This window comes from Haliaeetus albicilla, chromosome 21 (assembly GCF_947461875.1).
Source record: "Haliaeetus albicilla chromosome 21, bHalAlb1.1, whole genome shotgun sequence".
NCBI classification, from domain to species: Eukaryota; Metazoa; Chordata; class Aves; order Accipitriformes; family Accipitridae; genus Haliaeetus; species Haliaeetus albicilla.
This window is the reverse complement of record NC_091503.1, coordinates 26,167,449-26,194,908: the sequence shown is the minus strand read 5'-3', so window position 1 is coordinate 26,194,908 and position 27,460 is coordinate 26,167,449. Positions and strand designations below refer to the sequence as shown.

Here is a 27,460-nt window from a genome sequence, read left to right as displayed (position 1 = left end):
ACCTTATTATTGTAACCATTTTCAAAGTCACTTCAATCCCAGCCTGGAGATAGGATAACACCCTTGCCTGCCCGTCTGGACAGTCTCCACCTTTCCGATTAGCTATTCCCATTCACACGTTAACCTCTAGTAGGAACACAAGAAAATAGCCATCTTGACAAATGACTTCAATTCTGGTCACTGACTAGTGCAGGCTGCTAGTAACTGGGAGCCCTGTGTGCTCCCACCCAGCCAGGAAAAGATTTGTTGCTACTGGCCTGAGGCTTGGAACTTCAATTCCTCTCCTCTGCCATGTGAATGAACCAGGATAATGTAAAATGGCTTAAGCACAAGGATCACATTCAGCTACAAGATCTAAAGCTCTTGTGGAAATCAAACACAATAGACATTTATAAAGTTATTATACAGTGCCTGCTCTGTAGCTGATTAACTTGCTCACTCACCCAAGGACAAATAGTTAAACTATTACATTGAAAAAAACAATTACATGAAATGCAACTGTTACTTAACTGACCTGGTCCTTCCTTGTAGCGCAAAATAACTATTCACTTCCAATTTCCAAATAACTATCCCAGTTATTTCCCTGGCACTAAAATCAGGGTCTCTTATCACAGTGAATACAGAAAAACTCACTAAAACGTATGTTGAACTTGACTTTCATGATCCTTTTTAAAGGCCCCAAGAATCCACCTGAAACCCTAAATTCTTCCTTCTAATGACCAGGAAGCTCCACAAACCCTTACTCTTCTTATCAAATACTCTCCCATTGCATCAGTATCACCTTATCAGGGTTCTTTGGTTTCCATTCTCTTGTCTGTTGCACCAAGGGTACCTTCATATTAGCACAATGGAAAAGTAATCTGTTCTCTCCCCCTTCTCTCAGAACAATGACAATTTCCTTTAAAGCATTTGTAATTTTCACTCTATTGTAGCTCAGATTTATTTTCTTGCACTTTTAGAGAATTTAATTCATTATCACAAGTTACTGCTCCCTCCGCCCCCCAGGAAAAAAAAAAAAACAAACCAAAACCACAGCATTCCTAGCACAGATTCTTCAAATAAAGCAAATTTCTAGATCACAGCAATTGCCAAGAGTAACAGTCCCATGGTACAATTGCCAAAACCTGAAATAATTTCATGGGACAACAAAATACAAGTGAGACTAGAGAACACTCATTTCAAAGTCTCATCCTGGTTCTGACATCCAATTGTTCCAGTATGTTCTTCATTATTACGGAGCACATCATGTAGTATATCAATACTGCTACTGAAATCGAATAGAACTTCTGAAGTATCTTCACTGCTTGGACATGCTTGTTTGCAGATCTGTTGACGAGGCAGATCTGCAAGTTTGTATTTTTATAAATGTTGTGAAGAGAAGACATAAATACTGTTTTTTCAAGACTTGACATGTATCTCTGAATGTCTATTAATGAAGAAGAGGTAATCTTTCAAAAGAAAGCTACCAAGACTCAGTCTAGCCAAAAGTATTAGTCAGCAGGTACGCATCACTCAACAGATTTCACTCAAAATGCCACAACGGTCAGAAGTTTTACTCTTTCAAGATCTTTGATCTGGCAAAGTAGGCTTCTTCACAAGCAGCAAGTCATTTGACAAAACCAAGCAACTAAGTGCAATCAGCGATACCGCAGCATTGGGCAAATACAACGTGCAAGTGTACAGTTAGCTATTCAAGATTTGTATGTGGCTTTTTAGTATTATGTGACTTTCCTCATATAACGCAGTTCAGGGCAGCAAAACCTGTTAAATTTTCAGTCTTTGTTGTTCAACCTGACACTATATATCACTGCAGCTCTTTCCCTCTCCTTTACAGCAAATGTACAATTCCCAAACGAGAACCCACTTTTCCACAAACCCATAAAGCCTTATTGACCAAACCACAGTCAGAACATACACTGTTCTCCCAAGCAAGAGCATATACAAGAGAAAGGGAACAAGTGAAACAGAGAACAATTGGCTCTTGCTAGCGTTCTTTCAGCAAAAATTTATAATCCCTTAATTTTGCCATTCAAACAAACCTGATGCCTCCAGCCATGAAGAGCCTAGAGCCTGTTTGCTTGTTTTATTTGTTAATTTTCATTACACACAAGGCTTTAAGGCAATAAAATTGTTTATAGGCTGCAACCCTCAGTAGCAGAGAAACCACAAGGAATTCACAGATGTGATTACCTTCTTCCAAGTTAAAAGCACTACTTCAGAAACATCAGCATATAAAACGGGTTGAATCACTGAGGAATGAACATACCTTGGTTTGTCCACCAGCCAAATCTCCAGACGAACTGTTGTCAGCCTGGTTTAAACAAAGGGTTGCTTTAATTAGTGAAATATTACTAACTGACAGGGCAAATTCCAAAAATACTTCACTACAATTAGAAACCTTTTCCCCCCCCATTAAAACAATTTTTAAATAGCATTTAACCCCTACATGGCCACATGGGTGTGCTCTAAGTATACCCATTTCTCCTCTGTACATCAAACAACAGTTAAGTAAGCAATATAAATGTTTCCCAAAGCATCTGAAAAACCTTCCCAATATTATTACCAGAGGATCAAGGCAACTTTTCATTTCAGTCCTGTTTTAAATCCCACTGGGACTGGGATTTCTTCCAGAAGTTCTTCCAGTCTCGCTCTGCACTGAGTTTAACGGGGGGGGGGGGGGCATAGAGGAAAGCAAAATGCCAAATAACTGTTCAAACCAGTTTTCAGTTCAGATTAAGTTCAATTCACAGCTTATTACTAAATTGACTGTAGTTGTCACCTTCCCCTAGCTGCAATTAATTTTCCATCTTTTCACTTTATAGAAACTGTTCAGTTATTCTTTCACCACCTTGAGCAAGCTAACAGGCCATGGTCACCATGCGCCCATGAGACTCCAACCTGTCCCCACACAGTCCCCCCCACAACCACCAGCGTGTTGTATTTATGCACAATAGCAACCTGAGCTGCAGAAATCAAAATTTACTGCTGACAGAACAGGTAGTAAAGACACCAATACCAGCGCAGATATTTCTGAACAAAGAAATATCGTTTTGCAAGCAAATAAAGGGTGGCGCTTAGTATTTTTTTCTTAGAACAAGTGATAAAATCCTTTAAAGTTAAGCCAAACCAAACCCTGGGTTAGTAACCTGAACTACTGTACTCTACACACTCAAGCACGACAAATTCAATCTTTTCCATGCAAAACATGCACATATACACAAGATATTAATTGTATAATACCTGTGTAACAACATAGAAATGCCCTTTTTGTTCTTGCTGCTTGCATGTGCTGCATGTACAGACAGATGCCTTCAGACTAAATGAAGTGTCTTGTCATAATGACATTTTGCAGAAAATTTAAGATCTTTCTATTACTCTCCCTCTGTGTTTAACTGTCTGTCTGTGACTGAATGTGGTCACAGGAATGTCCTCCATGAAAAGGAGAGGACAGCTTATAGACTTTCAGTTTATGTGAGGTATTCCTCAAACGTAAGGCTCCCTGAACTGAGATTAAGATTTGATTCATGCAACTCAGTGTTCCAGTGACCCCAGTCCCAGGCGGGAAAGGTGATCCTGCAAGGTCATCTAAGTGAAAATTTCTAGCAGAATCAGACCACCTGGAATTTAGGCTTACATTTACAGTTGTCCAACTATGCCATTATTTATAGCAGCCATAATTTCCAAGCATTACAGCCAACAGGAGCTTGTGTAGCTTATAACCTACAACAGTGCTTACTCACATTGTGACCTATGCTACGACTTCCTCTTCGCTGTTGACTGATCTATCTAAATCTAGAAGCAAATAATTCCAGAGACGGCAACATGCAGTCATCCTCCAAGGATCTCCACAGATCCTCATATCAAAAGTCCTGATATCTAACAAAGTTCTCAAAAAAACTCATTTTTGCAGCTATTACACAGTTAGTTTTCTTTCACTCACTCAACTCGCTTTAGTCATGAACAAAAGCTGATGAGACATTTATTAAGAAAGCAATTCAGTCATTAGGAACCACTTAATGCTCCTGTAAAATGGTGGGATTTGTCGATCTTTTTTTTTCTTTTTTTAAACAGTACCGTATCACCTATGGAAGTGCAAGACCTCTCAGACATAAAAAAACCCCACGCTTTACTTGGTTTACTCAAATTTAACCTCAAATGCACAAACTCCTGCTAGCAGAGGCCTAGCCTCCAGCGGGTGACAAAAAGTCACCTTGAGTTCAGGGGGATTAAATTGCCCCCAGAGTTTCTTTTAAAAAGGCCTCTGTGACGTGGGTGAGAAGAGTCCTTGTACTCTTTCCTCAGGACCCCAAAGCAGCCAGAGTGAGCCACCAACTACAAAAGCAGAGAGACAAGGGAATAGTGTTGCATCTAATCAAAACTGAGGACAGACTTCAATTATTCATCCTGGAATGTGGCCAGACCCCTTGGTCAATCACATTTATGAACAAAATTCAGAGAGACCTTAAATATTCAGAGAGAGAACTGCAACACTCCAAGCCAAAGCAAGCCCCTAAGATCTCTACATGTAGATGTAGAAACAACACAGGGAAAAATTCCACTAAATAATACTATAAGCTAATGCCAGGAATCTGGCTGTTACGTGCTGCTATTTTCTATCTTGAACAAGAAATAAAATCTTCACTTGTGTCATGATATACCCTCACAGAGACAAAAAGTTCCAAACGACACATGCGCACACACAAACCTTTCCAAGGCATCTTCTGGCGTGGGGGAAGAGGTAGGAGATCAAATCTCTCTGTAACCTGACCAGTGCTATCTTACCTGCAGGATAAGCACCCAGGCAGAATTCTGAGAAAATCCAGTGTGAAGAAAATCCTGATACCTTTGGAAAATCTTGACTTAAAAGAGCAACTTGAGAGGAGGCAGGACAATAGGAGTTCAACAGAACACAAGTTTAACCATCTTTAATAAGTTTGGTTGAGAAACAGAGCATAATACTTGATATCACCAAACCCTTGTCTACTTTCATGTCACTTACATACTTACAACCATTCCTACTTGTATTTAAGATATCTGAAGTTGAAATAAACAAGAAAACCTGATGATGCTCGTGTTTAACTATTGCAGATTATCAATGAAGAAAACTTTCCTAAACTCACTGAGGCTTCTACGCAGTATCTATGTCCTACAGGCAATGACAGCGTTACACGCTGAGGCAGAGGGGAGGCTGAGAGCGCTACTGAGCAATTTTACTTCCCTCATCCTGCGGAATACATGGTGTTCTGGATGCAAACACAGACAGATTAGTGGCCATTTCTTCAAGAATCATAGCTTAAATAATGAGTTGTGTAGCCCTGCTCCCCACCTACGTTTTTCTTGCATTCCCTCTATCTAGTCTGGAACTCCAGCTCAGCAGACAGAGAAATGTCTTCCTGCAGGCAAGAATGAACAATCTCTCCCCAATTACAGAGCCATGTGTGGGCTATGAGCAATTTTCCAAACATAAAAGGAAGGAGGGAATTTGCTATCCATATATTAACAAGCTAAAACAAGCCAACCTGCAGATGGAAAGGATCAAAGTGTCTGTTTGAGTCACCTCAAAATTAATCCCCTCCAGGAATGTTCACCACCTCCCCCCCGCCCCCGACACACACACACACACACACACACACACACTACGTCCCCCCAGTCCCTCCCAGAGCAAAAAGTCAAGCTCAAAGAATGCATCTAGTTCTTTCAGATTAATATGATACTCCCCAGAATACATACACCCTCTTTTTCTCTTTTAAAGAGTATGGTCTTCCCCCTCCGTCCCCAGACGTGCACACACAGATAGCTGAGACAATTTTATCCCCATTGTCTATCAAACAATGATACTATGCTTCAACAAAAAAATTCACTGCAGGTTCAGGTTGGAAATGGTACTTACACCGAGATATGACTGTCCCTTCCAAATGCTAACACAGCAAAAGTAATATTTATCATCCAGACCCTTTGAAGCAAATTTGCTTTATAAACAGGAAAAAGTGAATGGGAGAAGCTAAAGATATTAGGAAAAGCAAATATATGCATTATGACAGGTAGTTCTTCTAGTATTTCCAGGATATTGTTCACATTTGAGCTGCCACTGCTCAAACGTATTTTACACAATACCTTAGTTAGATGTCAAAAGGGCATCTGTGATGTCAAACTCTTCTAAATCTTCCTTTTAGGGAAGCTGAAAACTACCATGATTTGGAAAAGGCCTGAAGAGATTCTTTTTCTGCTAAACTATGGACAAAATAAAGCTACATTTGTCCCCCAAAAAGCCTAAAGAAGTTCAGTCTTAGCATAAACGGCCCAGTTTCACTCCTACAGAAGTGTCAAAATTCCCATTTTTCGCAAGAAGTGTTACAAACAGGAAACCTAGTAGCTGATGGCGTTGGTATGAGCTGCAAGAGTAACATTAATACAGCAGATTCTCACCACATCCGAACACTGGCCAGGTTGAGGAGGCAATGACACTGGGAGTTTACAAGCAAATCTATCCTGCTATCACCCACGTTACATCCATCAGCTCCACTATACTGAAGAGTATATAATTTGGGAAATTGCCACGTACAGAACGACATGGCTCACTGACAAGCAGCATCAGTTGCTCCAACAACACATGAAACAACACAAGTTGTGCCAGGCAGTGTTAGTAGGAAGGAAGTGATGAACTGGGAACAGGGGCTTTACTTTCAAATTCCACCTGCTAAATCCATCCCTGGGCTTTGAAGTTCTCTCATTTCATTACCGCTCACAAGTCTGCCACTGCCTCCTCTGCAGAGAGACTATACACAAAATTAGATAAAAGGGAGCTAACACACAAACCATTTCAGCTACCATCCCGCCATTTTGATCTTGGAAATGCCAAAAACGGAGATACCAGTATTTTTAAGACTGGGATGATGTGCAGCTAAGTAACTTTGAGAAGGCATGTAAACTGTCCAGATACCACAGTAACATATAATGTAACAGATGGGAAGGAAGGTTAATATATTTGTGCATGAACATACTTGATATGTCAGCAGTAATCCAGTTTCACTACACTTACAAAGAAAGCTAGCAATAAAAGAGGAGGTACTCAGAGGACTGGTTTCTAAAATCCTATCACATTTTTTGGAAGCACTGCTGTGTATATGAGCACCAGAATTAATAGAAGAAAAGGTTTGGTTTTTTCTTCAGTGAGCTAGTATATTTCTCTTTCCTTTTTGGAAAGATTCAGTCATTTGGATAGGAAACAAATTTATATACAACTATTCACGATTAATCATAATCTTGTTGCTACAACAAGGGTAACTAATAGAATACAGCAAACCTTAAAAAAATTATTCAACTACAAATAACAAAGAGAAATACAAAAAGCATCTTGAAGTGCTTCACCACCTGGTATAGACCTTATAGCCAAATAATATATTACTCTTCAGAGTATCTTGCTGAAGTCTGTATGTGTAAAGTTCATCTGTCATTGCCCCACACGCCCCCAATTTATTCTTTACAAATACCTCACCCTAAAAATTAAATCTTGATTCCTAGGAAGAGACAAATAACTAAAAGAGCCAAAACAGAATCACAAAATGCTCCTTCTACTCCTGAAGTACAGAACAGTCTGGGTTAAACAAAACATAACTCAGGTCTGCCAATTCTTAATTTCTGTCAACACAAAGGCAAAACAGCATATGTAGACTCTCTGGCCCCAAAGCGATCTCAACTGTTGCATTTCCCAGGAACTCTATATTCAAAGACCTGTGCAGGTTGAAAATATCACCCCAGAAATGCTCTTTCCTTTCTTCTCTAGGCCTTTTCATACCACTTTTAAGCAGGAGTATTTTCATTTTATCTCTGCTTTCCCACTGACCACCTCTCTCTTGAATACTTTTTCTCTTGCTGAATGCTGCTCAGCAATAATTACAATACCTAGGAAATTGTCTGTGCCTCTAGGCAACGTGCCTGAATCTGTGAAATCCTCAGTTTGTATTCCTGTAACCTCAGTCAGTTGAATTCATGCTTTTCCCAATCATTAGATTTCTTAACTACATCTACACCTGAAGTAAGTCATTATATGAGCCATATCACATTGAAGTTGCACTCAAATCTTCACGTGAGTGTAACACTTTCTTTCAGAAAGTGCAGGAGAACTTCAGTTCTGAATACAGTAAGTCAGAATTACTTGAATTGAAACTCCCAAATCTATTAGCATATACAGCAAATTTCATGGCCATGGTAAACAAGTGAAACCGGTGCCCAATTTAGTGTCATTAAGAAATAAATGGAGCAAGTTCACCACTCTTCAGAGAGCTGTCAAAAGATAGCTAATGACTCATAGAAAACTTTTATTTGCTCTGTACACATGCTTCATTTCCCTTACCACTTCAAGTACAATGAAGTGAAAAATTTTGCCTGCTTGAACACTCCTAATCTATTTTGAAATGTTTTTCCTTTCTCAGCTCTACAGGTCTTCAGAGCACTTATTCATTAGGGAGCAACTACAAATAACCGTAGCAGCACCTACATGGGTAAACCAAAGCAAATAAACTGAACAACCCAAAAATGTTAATACAGGCAATGCTCCCTCTACAAGCAAACTCTGAAAGAAGCATCCATTTCCTTGAAAGACTTGAAGCAGAAATTGTTCCAGGATGCCCAAGAAAGGAATGACATTCACAATACTCAGAATGGAAGCTGAAAGCAGAGGAACACAACTCGAAGCTCATCAAAGTGCCATCAGCAAAGAGAAACCGCATTTTGCCGCTGGCAAGGATCTGATTCTCAAGAGTGACAAGGCCCTCCAGCTCTCATCTCTTCCTAAACTCCAAGCTTAAAAGGAACCATGAGGGCTTTCTGCTCGTTAGGAGCTTGCCCACACCTATTAGCAGAACTGCCCAGTCTCCCCAGCAGCACACTTCAGCCGGCCTGCTGGCGGGCAGAAACCCTTCCCTTCCTCTTCTCCCACAGCAGCAACTGCTCTACGCGTGGGATGCACAACTCCGCCTGCTTAAGCAACACCAGGCATCACCATGCAGATGGCACCCGAGAACCTGAGGTTGCTTTGCAAGAGGTAGGAACGATTATCGCCTCCAGAAAGACAGAAAATGGATCCCAATGAGGCTGAATGTCAAACTCTCTCACGGTGTATCATCTTACATTTCAAGCTATGTTACTGATTACAATATCAGCATGAGTCAGTGACACGGAGAACGTGTAACAGTAAAATCTGTTTTGCTTGAATTTCAGCCCTGTGCTCCAAGCATTAGTCACCATGTTCTTTAAAAACAAAATAAAACCAATTTAAAAAAAAAATCTATTAAAAAGAAGAAGAGCCATGAAACATAAGTAATACCAGCTCAGTCTAACCATGTTTTCTATTAAGCAGAATAATTATGTTTTCATAAAATCTCACACCTGCAGAGAAAACAGTTTCACTTAAAAGCACACAGATAAGGCACTAACCAGCTCAATTCAGTGTTTGTATGAAGTGTTAACTCATTAAGCTAGGGAGGACAAGGTGCCTTCCCCTTCTCAAATGAGCACAAGCCATTTAAAAACAATTCTCAGTGATGCTTCTGATTATTTATCAGTTCCTTCTGGCAACATGTTTCCTTAACCACACTATCACTGACTATTTTGATACTATTATCTTAAACTAGACTATGAGTCAACATTTCAGTCCTGGTTTTCCCCAGAAGCACTGTTCTGTACTTGCAGATTCCAGATGTCACAGCTGAACACAGCCACTCTTTCCCAATTAGATCCCAAATTTTCTTTCTTGGGGAGTAGCACACTCTCTCCCGCAGGCCATAATCAGAGCTGAGGTGCCACATGACCTAGTCTCTATGTTTCAGGAAAGGTCAGCTTGTTGACAAGCTTTATGCCCCAACGTACAAAAAGAACAGCTATTATCTCTTCAGAACAGAGTGAGCATCTGCATTCCAAAATAAAACTGAGAGTAACAGCATGCACACACACAGGAAACAGTCAAAGTGTTTCAGTGACATAGAAATAAAAAGTTAAAAAGGTGTTTTTAAAAATTATTGTTTTCTTCCTTTGCGCAGCAGAGGAAGCAGGTATTTGACAAAAGAATACTCAGAGCAAAAGCCAAAAGATTTTGGCACGCTACTCTTGTGCTTCCTGGGGGATGGAGTTCTAACTGGCTTCTGGCGTAATTCATCTAGAGATTAGTTTCTTTGGCAAGAACTACAAATCCCATGATGCATTTCATCAACTGTAACGATAAAACCATTGTGCTTCAGGAAAGCCACTACCTGGAGAAATGTCCAGTGCTTACCAAGGGGGGGGGGGGGAGGGGGCAGTATCACAAATGAAGCACCACAGATGTAAAAGCAAAATATTAGATTGAAAACACAAAATTTTTAAGCTTCAAAAGGCAAGAACTCTATGGAAGGATATTAAGTTTCCAGTGAGAATTAAGCCTATTTCTTCCCCTGCCTCATAATTACACATCTTGTCTGTCTATATTAAATTACATATGTGTTTCAAATCTTAACATAAGATTCAAGCTTACACACTTAAGTATGCTTTTGTACAGCAGACAAAGGAGTGGCAGGATAGCTCTAAAATATTTTAAGTAATGACGGTATACAAGACTGAAAGAAATAAGACAAGTAGAGGAATATTGGCACCCATAAAAATACTGCAGAACATGAAAAGCTCTCCACATAATGCAGAACAGCTGGATTCAAGCTGCAGCAAGGCCACTGCTGAGTATCTGCTGAAAGGGAACACCTGCAAGGTTACAAAAAGCACAAAATATGGAGCTCTTTTTTGAAAACGACTACAGAATTATTGTCAGTCACTTCTTTCCAGAGTCATAACTTATAAAGAAAGTGTATGAGACTTACCAATATTTACTTGTCATATTTTGCTTACAGATTGAAGATGCACTTCTAAAACAGGTATACTGCTGCTATTTGAAAAATACAGTTTTGCTTTCAACAAACCATAATCAACAGCAAGAGCAGCTAAGACAGAATAGCAGTTTTTAGATGTTTATAACCTTACAGCTAAAAAAAAAAAATCCAGCATTTGGACAAGACAGGAGAAAGCACAGAGGAATTTTAAGAAACAGACTAATAACAAATCTCAGTGATTTGACTGAAATCTACTAATCTAAAAATTTATTACTTAAAATCTAGTCTACTACTAAAAACATACATCCTCCCCCAGAGCTTGATCTTAAACACCCTAATCTATTGAAACAGCCACCAGAAAAGCCAGGTGTCCCAAAAGCTGCAGTAATAGGTTACAAACTATACCTGACTTTCCATCTTCCAAATCAAATCTGGCTCAACTGAAAATAAAAATAATTCTGAAGGCTGAGAGTTTCTGATAGCTGCAAGAATAAGTGAATGACTGCAAAAAAGATAGCACACCTCTGGAAAGGCTTATTTTTAATTAGTGAGATACCTTGTGTTCATAAGGAAGTGTTTTCAGAGGTTTTTCAAACACAAATTAAATTGATTACACACTAAAATCAACAGCAATTAATTTAACCATAGACCTAGTCAGGTTCCAGGCTCTCACTTCTTGACCATAGCAACAGGCTGTGTGTTTATGAACTAAAATCAGATAACAACTCCTTCATCAAACCCCAAGGGAACAGTTTGTTACTGAAATTCAGGCAGCTGAAGTTTCTTCATATATATATATAGCAAAAAAAAAAAAAAAAAAAAAGGCAAATTACCCATAACCTGGCAAAAGTACAATTACATTTGGATTGCAAACACTACAGAAAGGCTCAGATACACCAGGTAAACAAAACCTAACACATATGTTCACGAAATCACAGGTTCCCAGATGTACAAGCACACAATACCCACAAAGATATTCTTTGCTCTCATAGTTACTATTTTCATGACACTGACTGCTAGGGAAGTATCCTGTAACAAACCACTATCATCTATTAATCATTAAAGCTAGACAAAACAAAAGCTTGGATGCACACAAGTTGGGTTTCCATGACTAACTCCTTTACAAATTGGGGAAAACTTATGTAAGGCTGTGGAAGACAGATCGCGCCTCCCTTTTCACTAGCCCCAGGAAGGGATGCCCACGATGTAGTACAGAGCCTAACGCTCCTAGACCTACGTGTTACAAACCACCCCACCTCCAGAAGAAACCTCTAATGGAGTAATCCATTAGCTTGTGGTTGTTGTCAAACAGCTGGGAATGCTTCAGCCACGGCTGGCCAGAGCACCTCTCAGTCTCTCCCGGTACAGCAATCTCTCCCACCTCATACCAAAGCGCCGAAGCAGGAAGGGGAGAGCCTGCAGGCACCGCATACCAAGAGGGAAGACCAGAGGACCCCCCAGCCAGTACACTCTCCCGCAATGCAGAAGGCTCAGGTTCAAGCTCCTGCTCTCCTTTGCTTCCACACCGCAGACGAGCACCCTGAACACAGTGCCACAGTACCCGTCTCTTCCTGGCTCTGTGAATAGTGGAGTATTTACTACAATGGTCTAGTCTCAGATCCCAAAACTAACTTTCCCCCCTCCCTCCTTCCCAGTGGGATGCCCTCAATTCCCCCCACCCTCCCAACTATGAACTTTTCTGCCTGATGGCAACAAGCCATCTCCGCTGGCCACTATGAACCCAGCTGCTGCCCTGCAACAGGAGGACTTACGCTAGCCAGCACGGAGGACTGAGCTACTGACACTGCAGTGGCCAGAGGACAGGAGGAAGAGGAGGCAGCCACTTCTGCAAGGACAAGAAGCAAGAGCAGCAAGCTGACACCGACCAGCAGGCTGGAAGGAGATGCAGAACATGGCACGCAGCTGTCTGGGCCCTCCTCATCCCCTCCAGAGAAAAGGTGGCAAGCCACATGAAGTGTCCTCCAGGCCACTTTCAACTGCAGCCACCTGCTGAATCACTCAGAGATACAGAAACCTGAGGGGAGAAAAAAGCCTCAAAGTGTATTAATCGGGATGAATATGAGTGATTAGGACACAAAGGCGTCCTAATTTGGCAATCAAGCAGCCTTGTAAAAACCTGACGTTTTTGTCTTGAGATATTTTCATGCTGAAAGACAGAAGGTACAACATGCTTGATGGTTTTTTATTGGTGCAAAGAAACACTGCTAGAGAAAATATTTCTGCAGAGACCCTCATATTCAACAAGACAATACCATGCCAATGTAAACAGCCCTCATCAAATTACATGTTAGTGGCTTCTTTTTTCACCTTACCTTCTCAAATGAATTTTAGTAGTATGAGCTGCAGAAAAAGGGCAAGTACAGAAAGACCTGTGGAAGAAGGCAGCCAACCCATTTTACTTCCAACTAAAAAGACAGCTGTAAATACACTTCTTCTACTGATCAGTTGGAATGGGCATACAAAACATACAGTCTGAGAAATGGTAGGCAAGGGACAAGCAGGCAGGATGGTTTTTTTTTTTCAACACAAGGAAGAACTACAAATTCACTTACATTGCAGGATTCCATGGTTTACCCAAATAAAATTACCTCCTTCAAGAAAAAAAAAATACAGCATTTGAATTGAAAGGAAAAACATATGTCTGCAGGTGAAAGTCATGATCACTCACTTTTTCACACCATCCACAAGCACACAGCTTTCAACAAACTGGGAGGAAAAAAAGATTACCTCAACTCTACATTTTTTTGTTTGTTTCTGTGGTTAAGGCTTAAAAGATACCACCACCGCCTTTGTCTTTCAGTGAATCAATGCAAGACTGATAGATTAAATTAAAAAGCTAAGCTCTACAAGTGCCTCCTGAATATGTAAACCTAACAGACCGCTCTCTAAACACCACCATTCTCTTTCTCATTCCCCCAAATCACACATACATTCCTAAATGGATTAACATCCTCCTCCTGCCATCCCCAAAGCTAAGAGAGTGTCTATGTAGTTTAAGGAACTACAAAGACATAACAGCATCTTCCCTTCCTCTGTCTCCGAGGCTGCTTCATTTCCTCAGATCTTTTCCAGTGGAGGTGCACTGTAAGCAGGCTGCATCAACACACCTGTCCATTAGATTACTGCAAATCAATCTGTCACCCTATGCCGCAAGCAATTCATTATCTCAATTCTGTTATCACACAGGTCCGTACCCGCAGGGTAATTAGATAGTAGCATGGGCAGGAAAAAAAAAAAAAAAAAAAGAAGAAAAAGAAAAAAGAAAGGTGAACACCTAGTCCCTACGAAGCAAGGCAATGTTAATTTCCTATCACTGGCAGATCACTACAACAGACCCTGCAGGCTATGGAAATTCTGCCTTAATACATCAAGCACAGAACACCTATACCCCCTTCCTGAACTTAAGAAGTCCTGAGTGCGCAAGTCCAGTTATATTCTTAAACTATGCAGAAAGAATTAGCAACTTTAAAAGCACAGTTACATGGTGAAATATATCAATACAGGAGACTACCAAATCAAGTGGGGAAAAGAAGGGAGAGAGGGCACTTACAGACACAAAGTGCATTACCCTTATCACTGCAGACTCTCCCACACTGCCATAAAGATAAACATAAGAAAACCTCCCCACTCTCTCATTTATTAGACATAGCTTATTATGTTTATCCTGCCATTCCAAGCACAGCACTAAAGGATTAATTTTAAAAGCCAAAAGGAATACAATGAAGTACACTCCTGCCAGAGTGCTAGGGGTGTTGCAAGGAGCAGGGTAGAAGACTGCTCTCTCCCCAGGTGTGAAACATCATCTTCCAGGCTGTTTTTCTGAAACTCAGTTTTCATTCATCATCACATGGCAGGCCTCACTTTGGGGACATTGGCCTGCCAAAACTTTAATAGCTTTGACATTTCCAGGATGCTCGCTTCCCCCCACCTTATACTCTACCCCTCACTAAAATAAATTGCTGCTAAACACCTGCAAATACTTATATGCTAATCCCTGTTACAGGCCTGCTGTGTAAGAAACAATTAAGCAGGAACCAAACCGACTGTCAGAGAGGCTGTACAGTCACCTGGCTTGCTTCTCACCTTCCAGCCACAAAGGTACTAAGGCCAGGAGAAACAAACAAACAAAACCCCCAAACAAACAAAAAACAACATCAACAAACAAAAAACAACAAACAAACAACCCAACAAAACCAAAAAAAAAGCCTGAACCACTAACTCGCTCCCTGTCCTCAGCCTCTCCTATCACACACAGCTTCCTTCATGGCTGGAGAGCCTCCACCAAGAGGGATTTTCCAAGAGAAGGTTCTTCAGCAATAGCTCAGCTGCGCAGCTGATACATAAAGACTCCCCTTAACAATTCGGTAACTTCTGGTTACATTCAGTCCTGCATTTGAGCCTGCTGTGTGGAAGGCAGAGGAGCAGAGGTTAACTTGACCTGCAAAGGTTCTTCTTTTCTAGGCTTCACTTCCTTGTTGCTGGTCAGTCTGAGCCTATGGATCCACTGTAGTGCTAAAAAGGTCTGACATTTCTGAATGGTAAACATCGGGAATTGCTCCACAGTGCTATTTCAATCAAGCAATTCATTTTAATTCTTAAACCATCAACGTGAGGTAAATTCTGGATAAACACTTCCATGGTGATCTTCCCAACTTTAGCCAGTGACTCAGTGTCAGAATCAGGAATCAGACTACCCGCGCAGTATTTTAGGTTGCACTTAAAGTGCAAAAGTGTGGCAAAGCTGTACTTACAGCAACACACGGCATTTTTCGTATCACAAGAACACAATGACGAACAGTAACGTGCAAGCTGTTTCAGTACTCTTCTCTTTCTCCACCCAAAAACATAAAGCTGTAATTTCTGACAAACTTTGTGAAGCTTATGGATAAGGCACATTCAGCACTCATTACTATGGTAGGAATTGTACATTCTCAATAGGTACCCAGTAAGGGTCAGGAGATTCTTCCAGTGTGCTAATGAGTCAACAATTTGATTCTTCCACTGGCAGCTGGAAAAACACCAGTAGAAATTCTCACTAGGAATAAAACAGAACTCTCAGCCCTAAAATTAAACGCCTAACCAACCATTATGCTTCTTGTAGTATGTTTAGTGACTTCTAGATTAATTTCCTTGTATTGCAAATGTTTGACCACAGTTGGGTTTCCTTCATTACACCTGTATGGCAATTTTAGCACTGCTTGCTATTTTGGTAACCATCTCTGTTTTTGTTAAAGAGTACGTTTAGGAGACACACAAGTAATTATACTAATAATGTTTTACTTTTATAAGCCTCACTGATCTCTCCAAAATACCACCTCATTCTCTGTCATTTTGGTCATTTCCAGAGAAGGAAAGTCAGACACAAAAGAGATGAAGAAACTCTCCCTCAGTTTTGTCAGACGCAAAAGAAAATTGCTTCTAATCTTCTGCACCATCATATCACCACCTCAGTGATACCACATGTTCTGCCAACTGTAGAGCTTATGGTCAAAGAGAGAGATAAGCCTAAGGGACGGACTCACGTGCCATTCTGCAAGCAGCACAGCCAGAGAAAGAACACACACCAGGAATCTTTTTTTTCTATGTTCCAGCCATAAATATTTTCTGCATCACCAGGAAACAAGAGCAGGCCAAAGAAGGTAATGCCAATGGTAACGATATCCCAAAATATCAGAGTTGTTCAGTAAAACAAAGTGTGAACTGCAGAAAGGTACTCTGGATTATGTCAGAGATTGCAAGGAACACTGATTAAACCACTTGTGGCCACTGCCTTCTCTAAATAGTCGTTCCCTGTGGCACATACACATCTAAGCTGAAATGAAATGGATTGTTTTAATTTAACTCATGGAAAACTCTTGGCAATGCAGCACTGATTCGTGAGCACCTGTACTTCCGACAAATTAAATGACTAATTAAGCCTCTCAATAAACATTAGTTACTAGAAGTAATCAATTTAATCACAACAAACAAAAAAACCCTTTTTGGCTACATGGGATGAAAACCCCACTACTTCCAGGACTTCAGAGGTTCTATTTCACAGCTTCAAAGTCATCAGAAGTCTCATTAGTTTTAGCAAAAGCCTCACTTGGCCTTCTATACAATAAACTTGACTAACTAACTGCAGCAGTTTCTTTTAAAAATTAGCCAGCTTAAGACATCTGTAATCAGTCATGGTGTTGAGCAGTATCCAGAAGTTTCCTATCAAACATCACATAAAATAGACCCAAAGTCTGGTTCGTACAGCTATGGCCCTTGTGGCTCTCGCCACCATTTCATTTTGTACCTAGTATAAAATGTAAACACTGCTATTACAAATGTAACGACTACCACCAGGCACTCCTCAACACACAAAAAATAATATACCGTACAACACGTAAACCGCATTCCATTTAAAAAAAAAAAAGAGCATTTCAAATTACACAAAATGCTGTAATTATCACCTAATCCTAGGCTTGGAAATGAGGCACGACTCCTCACCGCTCAGGAGATCATCCCGGCTGGCAGGACCAGGGCTCTGGAGCTCCTGGCCAGTGCCGATGCCAAAATCTGTCCGTGACCTGGGCAGTTGTCAGAAGAGGCACAAAGATCCTGAACCTCGGCCCCCCCGAAGGACCACTTCGCTAGGAAAAGCGCCGGCGAACAGCTGGAGATCGTGACCTTTCTGTGAGACAGCTGGCCCTTCCAGCCAGCCGTGGCCAACCGCCGCCGGGCACACTGAGGACCCCGGTGGCTCCCCAAAACTCGTCACGGGCACCGGGCCGGCCCCGGCGGCCCCAGAAGCCGAGCGCGGACCACCTCAGCCCCGCACCGGGGGCTCCCCCCGCCCCGAGCCCGCGGCTTGAAGTAACTTTCCGGGAGAGAAACGCCGCCTCACGGGCGAGAGACCCAGCCCGGCTGGAAGAGCGGGGGGGGGGGGGGCGGACCAGGCGGCCCCTCGGCCGGACCCGGCCCGCCGCCATCCCGCCCTTCCCCGCCACCTTCGCCCTTCCCCGTACCGCGAACCCCCGGACGCTCTCCCAGCGGACGGCGTTCCCCGACCCCCCCCTCGCCTCACCTCAGCCCGCTCCGCCGGGCACAACGTCCCTCCCCGCCCTCGAGCGGCCCCGGGCTGAGGGGGGGAGGCGAGACCGCGGCCCCCTCTCCTCGGCGCCCGCCGCCGAGCGAGCTCCCGCGGCCCGGCCGAGGGGCCTCCCTCCGCCGGGAACAAAGCCCCGCGCCGCCACTCCCGCGGCTCCCCGCGGCCGCCCGAGTTTACCTCGCTCCCCCACCGCGGCTCGGCGCCCGGGCAGGGCAGGGCGGCTCGGCTGGAGAGCGGGAGCAAGCGAGCCCCCTTCCCCCGGCGCCGCGCACCCTTGGTTTTTTATTTCCTACGGTCCCTCCCGCCGGGGAGAAACCTCCGGCGCCTCGATCAAGGCTGTGAGGAGGAGGAGGAGGGAGGCGGGGAAGAGGCGCGTAGCACCGCTGCCGGCTTTGGGGCGGGCAGCCCCGCCGCGCTCCCCCTGAGGCGGCCGCGCTCCCCGGGACGGGCCTGACCCCCCTCCGCCCGCCCGGGGGAGGCTGCAGGGTGGCTGAGGGGAAGCGCCGGCACCCCCGTAGGGTCCCCCGCGAGGCTGGAGTTTTCGCCAGCCCGTCCCCCGGCGGCCGTCAGCCGAAGCGCAAGGCCGGGAGGTGGCCGCTCTCGGGAGGCGAAGGGCTTTTACCTCTCTCCGCGGGGCGGCCGGCCGCGGCTGCCGGCAGCGGGGCGAGCTGGGCAGCAGCCGCCGGCGGCCACATGAGGAGCGGCCGCAGTAGAGGAGGCCCGAGGGGCCGGGACGATCGGCGGGACCGCAGCTCAGCCGCCGCCCGAGGCCGCGGGTCCCCCGCGTACAGGCGTTCGTGGGGTTTCCGACCCCGAGGATCGCCTCTCTCTCCCCTGAGGGAGGCTCCGGGGAGGGCAGCTCCACACCCGGGGTTCCCGCAGGATCCGCAAAGCGGGCACCGTCCTCCGGGCCCGGCGGACCGCAGCTGCGATGGAAAGGGCAGCCGCGGGGCCGGGAGCACACGGGGGTGCTGCCGGCCTCCGGGTCGGCATCTCAGCAGGCGGAGGTCTCGCCCCAGAGGCCAGAAATGAGAGTTTGCGTCCTTCCTGCGGCGGAGGATTTCATCCTCGGCGTTACCCTGAAACTTGGCTGAAACAGGCATAACCTGAGGCCCACCCCCCCCCAAAAAAAAAAAATTTTTTTAAAAAATCAAATATTCACTGAAGCAAAGCGGCATTTAATTAATAGGATTGAGATACCTAACCCCAACCGCACTATCAGCTGATAGCTGGGGCCTCACCTGAGAGCTGGATGCATCTCACTAGAGAGAAAGGAAAGGATTTGAACATCCCGCTTATGACTAGGGTCATAAGTAAAGAGGGTGTCTTTTCGTGTCACCCACGTAAAGAGGGTGTCCGTACCGACGTGGCCTCTTTGCAGCTTGACCCAGAAACAAGCTCATGGAAGTGAATCCTAAGCAGGAATAGATGCCGCAGGCACTCTTAGAGGCAAGACTTACAGCCAGCCCTTTCTAGCCCTAGGCATTTCCCCCTGGCTGATTTAGGCAACGCAGTGGTTAGTATTTGCAAATCCTTTGCGCTGAGGAGGAAGGACCCCCAAGAAACAGAGATCTCTAGAGATCCCAGAGCTGGGCTTCAATATTCAAATCTAAGTCCATTCTTTGCAGTGCTTCATATTATGGGAGTAGGCAGACAGGTGACCATACGGAAGGCAAGGACGTTCAAGTACAGATACGTTACTTACCAAGAGATAGCAATATAATGAACACTGAGCAAACAGAAGACAAACTAGGTCCCAGACATGCTTAGCATCTCACTTGGACAAGACTATGTTGTATTGCTAGGAAAGCTCCGGCATATTTAAAAGCCAGACATAATCAAAATCCTTTATTCATCATCACATCTTAAATCTCTTCTCCTGTGTGCCAAGCAGAGAAAGAGAACACGTGTTACAAACCTTTCAGACATGTGCATCCCACTGTTCTCTGGGACACAGTTTCTCTTAAACTTCCTGCTGGATCAATGCCATCTGCAAAACCCCACTGTATGGCTCATATTTAACTAATACCTAATATGTCCCTAAATCAAGCCAGGAGTCTCTGGGAACGGGATCAAGCTCTTAATCAGCAGTGCACAGGTGCACACAATCAGCACCTTCAAAGCCGCGCAACATTTGGTGTTTTTCTTAAAGCCCCATCGCATGGATCACGTGATTAGCTGAAACTTTCACCAACAAAACAAAAAAAGAATTACAATCAGCTTCTAGCTTTCAAGCAAAAGTTTCAAAACTTGAACCCCAAGGAAAGAAGGCAGAAATTCTTATATTTTTTTCAAAATTTTAAACTATCATGTGATTTAGCACTCTGACATGATTTTGAAATGCCTGCACTTTGGCAATGCTTCACATAGAGGCAGATACCAGCTCGCGGATGCACGTATTTTTACACATAAATGACACTAGCCGAAGAAATAAAGTATTTATTTTTGCATACCACCTGCAGTACAATGTGAAAACTCAATGTCAGGAAGTTTAGTATGTAGGGTTACTGCCACAGTGTTAGCTTAGCGTAACTGCATGTTCTCTACATTTTATAACACATGGCTTTGACAAACAATATCTTCTTCTATGTTTACATCCCTAATTATCACCTCTGTATTCTGAATTCCTCACCGGCTCGCTTTTCCTAGAAATGGGGAAGAATAGGAAGGGAGAAAGAAAATCTGTGTCTGTGTTTTAAAGAGCTTTAAATGTATTTGAACCTGCCTAGAGGTGTAGTCAGCAACCAAGTTAAACATTCATCTCAGATACACACTTGCTGAATCAAGGAATCTGCTGTGTGAAGGGAGTTGCTAAGCTAACTTGCTAATCAAAATAGTCTTGCTTTCTGCTTTAAGGACACCACAAACACTTTTAAAAATTCCAAAGAATGGAGCAAGAGGAGTGATGGTAGTGACTCATACCTTTTACAGGCTGGGGGTCACTTGCCTCTGATTTTGCATAGTGCTTTACTCCTACTGGTTTCTACAAAGGACCCAAATTTGAGTAATGTATCAGGTAAACAAATAAAGCTTTTAAATCGGAATGAAGAGGGACTGCTTATTCGATCATCACTGAGCTGACACTAACCATCCACACTTGTCAGCAACCACGAACTTGGAGAGCGAGTTATGCAGAAATCAGGGCACAGAAAAATGGTTTTCAGTCCTATCTACCTGTTGCTACGTTGCTTAAATAACCCAAATCCAGACCAAAACAGTATTCTTTCATGTGCATAAAATATATACAGTGATGACCTGTGCTGTTTGTAACCACTCGTAAGGCACACAGATACACATCACGTTTGTGTCAAGAGTACTTGACAGATACCAAGTTTCCCTTTAGCAAGGCTCCTAAAACTTGGTACACCCTTTCAAAACAGGCCACTTAATACAAATTTGTAATCTGACTTCAGTGTCAGAGATGACAAAATAATAGTTTCTTTGGAGCCACTTAAAGCTATGTAACATAAACAGTAGCGTAAGAATTTACAGTGTTTCATAAATGTCTCCCCAGCAGCTCTGTATTCTGGCATGAACAACCACCACTAAATCCCAGTCTGTACTACAGGCTCACTATTCTTCATGCAACACTTATTTTGCTGCAATACGATTTTACCTTTCATTGGTAAGGCCTCTTCCCAAGGTAACAAAGACAGGCAGTAAAGTTTTAACTTTCTCCTAGAGTATTTTATAATAGAAGAGTTGTAAAATAAGTAAAGTACTTTACAGAAAAAAAAACAACATAAAAAAACCTCCACATGGTAATATAAGAGAATGTTCAATTGATAGGCCCTGATTTTCTTAAATCTGATCTGAAGCAAAACAATCAGTTCCCTCAGGAGAAGAGAAAATGGTTCATGGATTACTCTGCTAATACAAAAATAAATTATAATCAGTACCTCAGAGTACTGCCAAAATGTGCATTAGTTTCCCACATAAGCAGTTTACCAAGTTTTCTTGCAGGGGCACTTTTCTATGTATCTGCAAGTTAGGCAATTCCTGGAACCTACTGCTCTGTTTTGCAGAAGATTGCTAGGAAACTATCTTACTCAGATGGTAGCTTAATCTTAACAAAAGACAGTGAGAAACAATTTCAAACTTAGCCTGAACTTCAGAGCTTAAAATTATTTCCATAAGCAGTGACTAAAAAAAAAAAAAAATCCCACAGATTAACAGTGCTTATATTTTTATTTGCAACAAGAAAAAAGCAGTTCTTTGGTAACTAGGTTTTACTGTTTTCTTTCATTTTTAATAAAAAAAAATCCTTATAGCTGCAGTGCTGTACAAGTAATAATCATCTCATTCATGTACTGTTTACAGAACTGCCCCTGCATATGTCAACTTTGGGCACTAAGCCACAATTTCACATATATTCAAGCTACCACACCAACTGACCACATTTAACCCCATGTTCCACGTTCTAGAAATCAACCCACATGACTCATTTTTCATCAGTGACTTACTGGTACGGAACACGGTATCTGTGGTGGTCAAAAACCTCACATTAAATCTGCTGACAGATCAAACACACCAGTGGTTGTGTTACAGGTGCGGCCATGAAACATCAATCCACATTAACCTTCTGAAACATTTAATTGGTACAAAACCAAAAGAGAAATACAAAATCGCTCTAAACCATATGAATAACTTCAGTCCATACCTACGGTGTGCTGCAGAAACATCTATCATTAATCTGATTCTTATTTGGTACTCTGATTCTTTAGGAAGAATGGACAAGGACAAGAATCTCCCACAGTATTTACAACATTTTCTCCTTGTACTAATTTACCACATTTTCCTAATAAATGCATTTTGCAGGTTATCACCTTGCAAGGCAGAAGTAAGGGCATGTCTACATCACCCACTACAGGATAGTATAGGCATGCTGAAAATAACCATAAAAAGTAGAACTAGGACTATGCAGTTTTAAGGTAGGCTCATTTATATTATGATACAATGAGCACTGTATGTGTAATTATTCATGTCATCCAATACTTAACACCCTGTGATGCAACAAAAAATGCCTGGTACTTAACATTATCCGATAAACATTGTGCTATTCTCCAATTTCCTAGAACTGTTCCTCCTTTTTGTTTTCCTTGAAAGAACAAAAAAGCATTAAGAAACTAGTGCAATTGGCAAGTGTAAAAGTGAAATTGTGAAGGCTGCAGAAAAGCCTCTAATGCACTGTATAACTGATGCTTTGTGTACACACACTAGCACTACTATAGTCCAGAAAAAACTCCAACTCCAGAAGATGCTTTCAACCCAAGTCTGGTGGTACTGAGTGAGGGAAGTCAAGTGTTACTTGATACAGAGAAAACTTGTAGGAAAGAGATCTAAATGAAAAGTAAAACAGTTCCTGCTTTTTACTCTTCTCAGAACTCAATCAGTTCCTCTCATAGGACTCAGACAGAAGTTCCACACACAGGGATCAGTTGCACAATTCTTCAGCTCTTGCGATGAGAGGCAACGATGAATCAAATGCCGTATATCATATACTCAGCACAACGTGACTGGAAATTTAGTGTGGAGCATACAAAAATTGCTGCAACTGGCTACACAAAGTTCAAGAAAACAGAGAACCAAGAGCTTGATGTTGTAACACGCCTTATCAAACCTCAGTGCATCGCTCCTTGTGTACTCTGAGCACTGGCAACTGCCTGGTTTTTTTAGTGGCACGGGAGCTTCAAAATGATATATTCCTCCTCCTCCACCTCCTTTCTTCACACAGTTAAACAGGGCCCAACACAGAGCGATGTGTGGAGGACATTTTATTTTTGAGATAACAGCTCCAAGACAGAATCTGCTGTACATGTTGTGTGCCTATGAAAACATTAGTACATATATACACTAATTATTGCTGGAGATGGGTGGACTTCCTTAAACCAAACAAGAAAGCAAACTCTCTCCAAGCCTGTGCATAGCATCCTACCTCCCAGTTACGCTCCAGTAGTATCAGTTACCAATTATCCGTGAAGCCATACGATACCTTGTAGACGAGTAGCCACCATGTCCATTTAGACCCTTCACGGACTGCAGGTTTGCCACCACTGTTTTCTAGAATACGGAGCCAGAGAACTGGGTTTTCAAGCATTAATTTGAAAATAAGATTCTTTAGGTAAAGGTAGATAGAGCCACGCTCTTTAAAGACTATAAGCAGGGATATTCAACCAAGGGTTTCCTTAGAATTATCCCTTCTTAAGCATAGTATGCTATGTCTCTGTACTACATAAAACCAATGGCTGTGCCCCAAGGAGCCTAAATCTTTGTCCAGTGACTCCACTATTGCCTGGCTCCTTTTTACAGCCCGACATACCATCTCCAGTTTAAGGAAGTTTCCTCAGCTTTCATTACAATGTCAGCGGTACAAAAGCATTAAGGATTTGAATGGCTCATCTATCATTCACTTAGATTATAGGGCTGGTAGTTACTCTCCTCAGGGAATATGATGTCTTCTTTCTAATTCACAAAGACATGATTCAAAGAAGAGGTCCCAAAGAGTAGAACCTAACCTGTAAATGTACACTATGAAAGGGAGATGCAACAAGACCAAATTTTTTATAAAATATCTTCCTGTGAGTTGATGGATGTTGGCCTCCAGGATCCAGGCACCAAATCCTGTTTCAAAACTCCTGTATCCTTTGTCCCCCACACTCCACAGTTTCTAAAACAAGATAGTCCTTTCCTACCCACTTTGAATCACATGGGGAGCAGGGAAGACACCAATTTCAAGTTTGGAGTGGGCTTATGTTGTCCAATGACTTCAGGAGAGTTGCAGTAACATAACTGTAGTCACAATGAATTAGGAAAATATCTCCAATTAGCTATAACAAAATAGAACAGAGGAACAGCATTACTCTGTGTGAACAAGAGACACAAATAATCCTGTTGTATCTTCCCAGGACTTCCATTCAACTCTGCAAGACAGACCAAAACTGTGAGAGTTGAATGAGGAGGAGAAGTTTTAGTATAGCAGCAATTACAAAGCACAGGGGATGACATTAGCTACTTGTGCAATAAAAAATCTCAGCGTAGCACCAGCCAAGAAAAATTTAGGATAGAAAACAAAAAATTATCTCATTGAAATCTGTCGTAGGGATGGAGAATGTTTTAACCACTACAGCTTTGGTACTCATATTGTCTCATTGTACTCAATGAAGACAAAAAAACACCTTCAGCGTTCCCAGGAGAAGTTTCTGAAAAGTTGCTTTCTGCCTACGTGTTAGATTATGCCTCTCTTACGCAAGTAGAGACAAAGGTGTTATTGACAGTAAGTGGCAGGGAGCTCTGGCATGAGCTGTTTCTGGGAAAGCCCTTGCCTTCTTGGGCAGAGCTTGGGAACCACTGATCGGTGCTACCCCACACTTTTGACCCACTTATGCTGACACAGCTTCCTAGCGCAGACTTAGTGTGCGCTGGCCTGAAGGGTCTCTGCTGCCACTACAGCCATCTCACCTAGTCAAACAACAGGAGCCGCACAAAGAGAATTACTCTTCTGCCAGGAGGCCTCTATCTCCACTGAGGCTTTCTCAGCAGTGCTCCATCAGTTTAGAAAAAGGGATTTTTCCCTAAAAGGATTCCCGGTTGACATGGCTGGGCCAGTCCAACTTTACAATGTAGAGCAAGACAAAATTCCGAGACTAACTCCCCGTTCATCCATGATAACCTCCATTTTAATTCCTTTTCTTTGCCATCTGTTTTGTAAGCCTCGAGAGTTCACATTTTCAAGCTTTTATCCAGAACCGGGAACTTTCTTCGTAATTAAGAAAGCTGAGATTAGCATATTATTTACTTGCCTTCAGAAGGTGGACTTTATAAAAACACCGAACTGTTGCAAGACTTAGGATAAAATGAACAGCACAGCTAAGCACATCCACTTTCTCAAAGCTACAAGCAGAACAAGACGTTGCCTAGAACTACAGAAAGTTGCTATGGGCGAGGTGTATCTACTTGTTTGCCTATGTCAGCAAAATTCATACAGAATAGCTGACGTATGTCAAATTTACAGACATCTCCTGATCTCGCATTATTCCAAAAGCAGCACCACTGAAATGAGCTAGGTACAGTGCTTTTCTCTCTTGAGTACGGAGAACAGAACTAAGCCTAAAATAAGGGACGTTATCTCACACTCAAATTTCTTGTGCAATAAGAGAATTTCTCTTTCAAGCTCCATCAAGCTTATGGCTATTTTGGATCATTCCTATGCCTGCTGCAATAGCCGACAAAAGTACAGTGGTAGCCTAACTGCATGACTCAGATTTTTGGGACTGCTCTTTCCAAGGCTTTTCCCCTTCTATTCTAACACTCACCACAGCAATGCTTAATGTGAGAGGAGACAAGGTCTAGAAAAGGAAACTTGGTGGGCTTCTAAGGTTGTATTTTAAACAGCCCCCATGAAAAGGTACAAAACTCAAACAACGTGAAACACACCAAAGACTGCGTTTTGAGATCACAGTGTTGTGCTTATAACTTCACAGAACATCTGAAGCCAAGTTACCAGGCCACCACGATGCATGCTAGGAGTAAGTTAACAGTGTAAGCAGCAAACGTGTCTTAAGACATGTTAGTTAGCAGCTTAACAAACTTCAAGAGGACTTTGCAGTCACATTCAGATAACTTATCTGAGTGAATGTAACTAAGAAAGCATAATTCTTTGGCTCAACAGAAGAGAGCCTCTTACTAATGGCTCAGCAACAAGGCAACTGTTGACCTTTAACGATTTATTCGTATTTCTGCCTGGGGATAAATTGTGGGTATATATTTATACACACACACAGAGACACACACTTATAATCCTTGTACCATTTAACCAGATTACACAAAAAATGTTCCCCAAGGGAAGCAAGATAAAAACACAACATTTATTGTTTGCAAATGTGGCCACAGAAACCTCAAGTGCGCGCACCATGCAGCCTTAGCTCTTGTGCCCTGAGGAATTCTACTAACTACCGCTCTGTAATTTATAGGTATAGGAGTGGAGGGGAGATCTCATGTTCAACATTTGGTAATGATATATCTGAAACTAAACTCAAGGAAAGAAAGGGAATGCCCTTGTCCAGAGGAAGGCTGCTTTCTTTTCCTTGGTTTAGATCCCAGGGCCAGGTTTAATTAGCAGTGCAAGTGCAAGTACCCTACTACTGTTCTGCCCAGGTACTTCCAACAGCAGAGGTTACTGAATAGAGAGGTTGCTTCTACCATCAGAGACTCAGCCCATTCCTTCTCATTTGACCATTTTGATGAAATGTCAGCATTTTGATGAAATAGCTGAAATGCCAAAAATGCTAAATAAGCACCATTTCAGTTGGGGTTTTCAATAATCACTCAAAGCAGACACCTGTTCAGTAAGAGCTGTATTAAGGTCACAGCTTGTTTTGCATAGATCACAGAACAGTACCGATCGGACAACAGCATTTGCTTACAGCTAATCCCTAGCTGCATTAGAAGGGGGCAGGCGGGGGGAACAGTTTGTCACAATGCCAGTGACTTGAGGCAGAATTCAATCCAT

General features: G+C 42.5%; 1 protein-coding gene across 5 annotated transcripts in view; it reads right to left on the bottom strand.

The window, feature by feature from the left end:
* TNS3 (tensin 3) overlaps positions 1–27,460 on the bottom strand; it is a 241,639-nt gene that overhangs the window by 189,939 nt on the left and 24,240 nt on the right. For 3 of the 5 annotated variants that reach the window (XM_069809298.1, XM_069809301.1, XM_069809300.1), the window contains exon 2: positions 2,267–2,311. The exons of 1 other annotated variant lie outside the window; for it this stretch is intronic. In XM_069809298.1, the coding sequence (XP_069665399.1) occupies positions 2,267–2,311 (45 nt within the window). Of the gene's footprint in view, positions 1–2,266; positions 2,312–18,129; positions 18,150–27,460 lie in introns of those variants that run through there. One more of the 5 variants, XM_069809305.1, reaches the window with a different exon arrangement.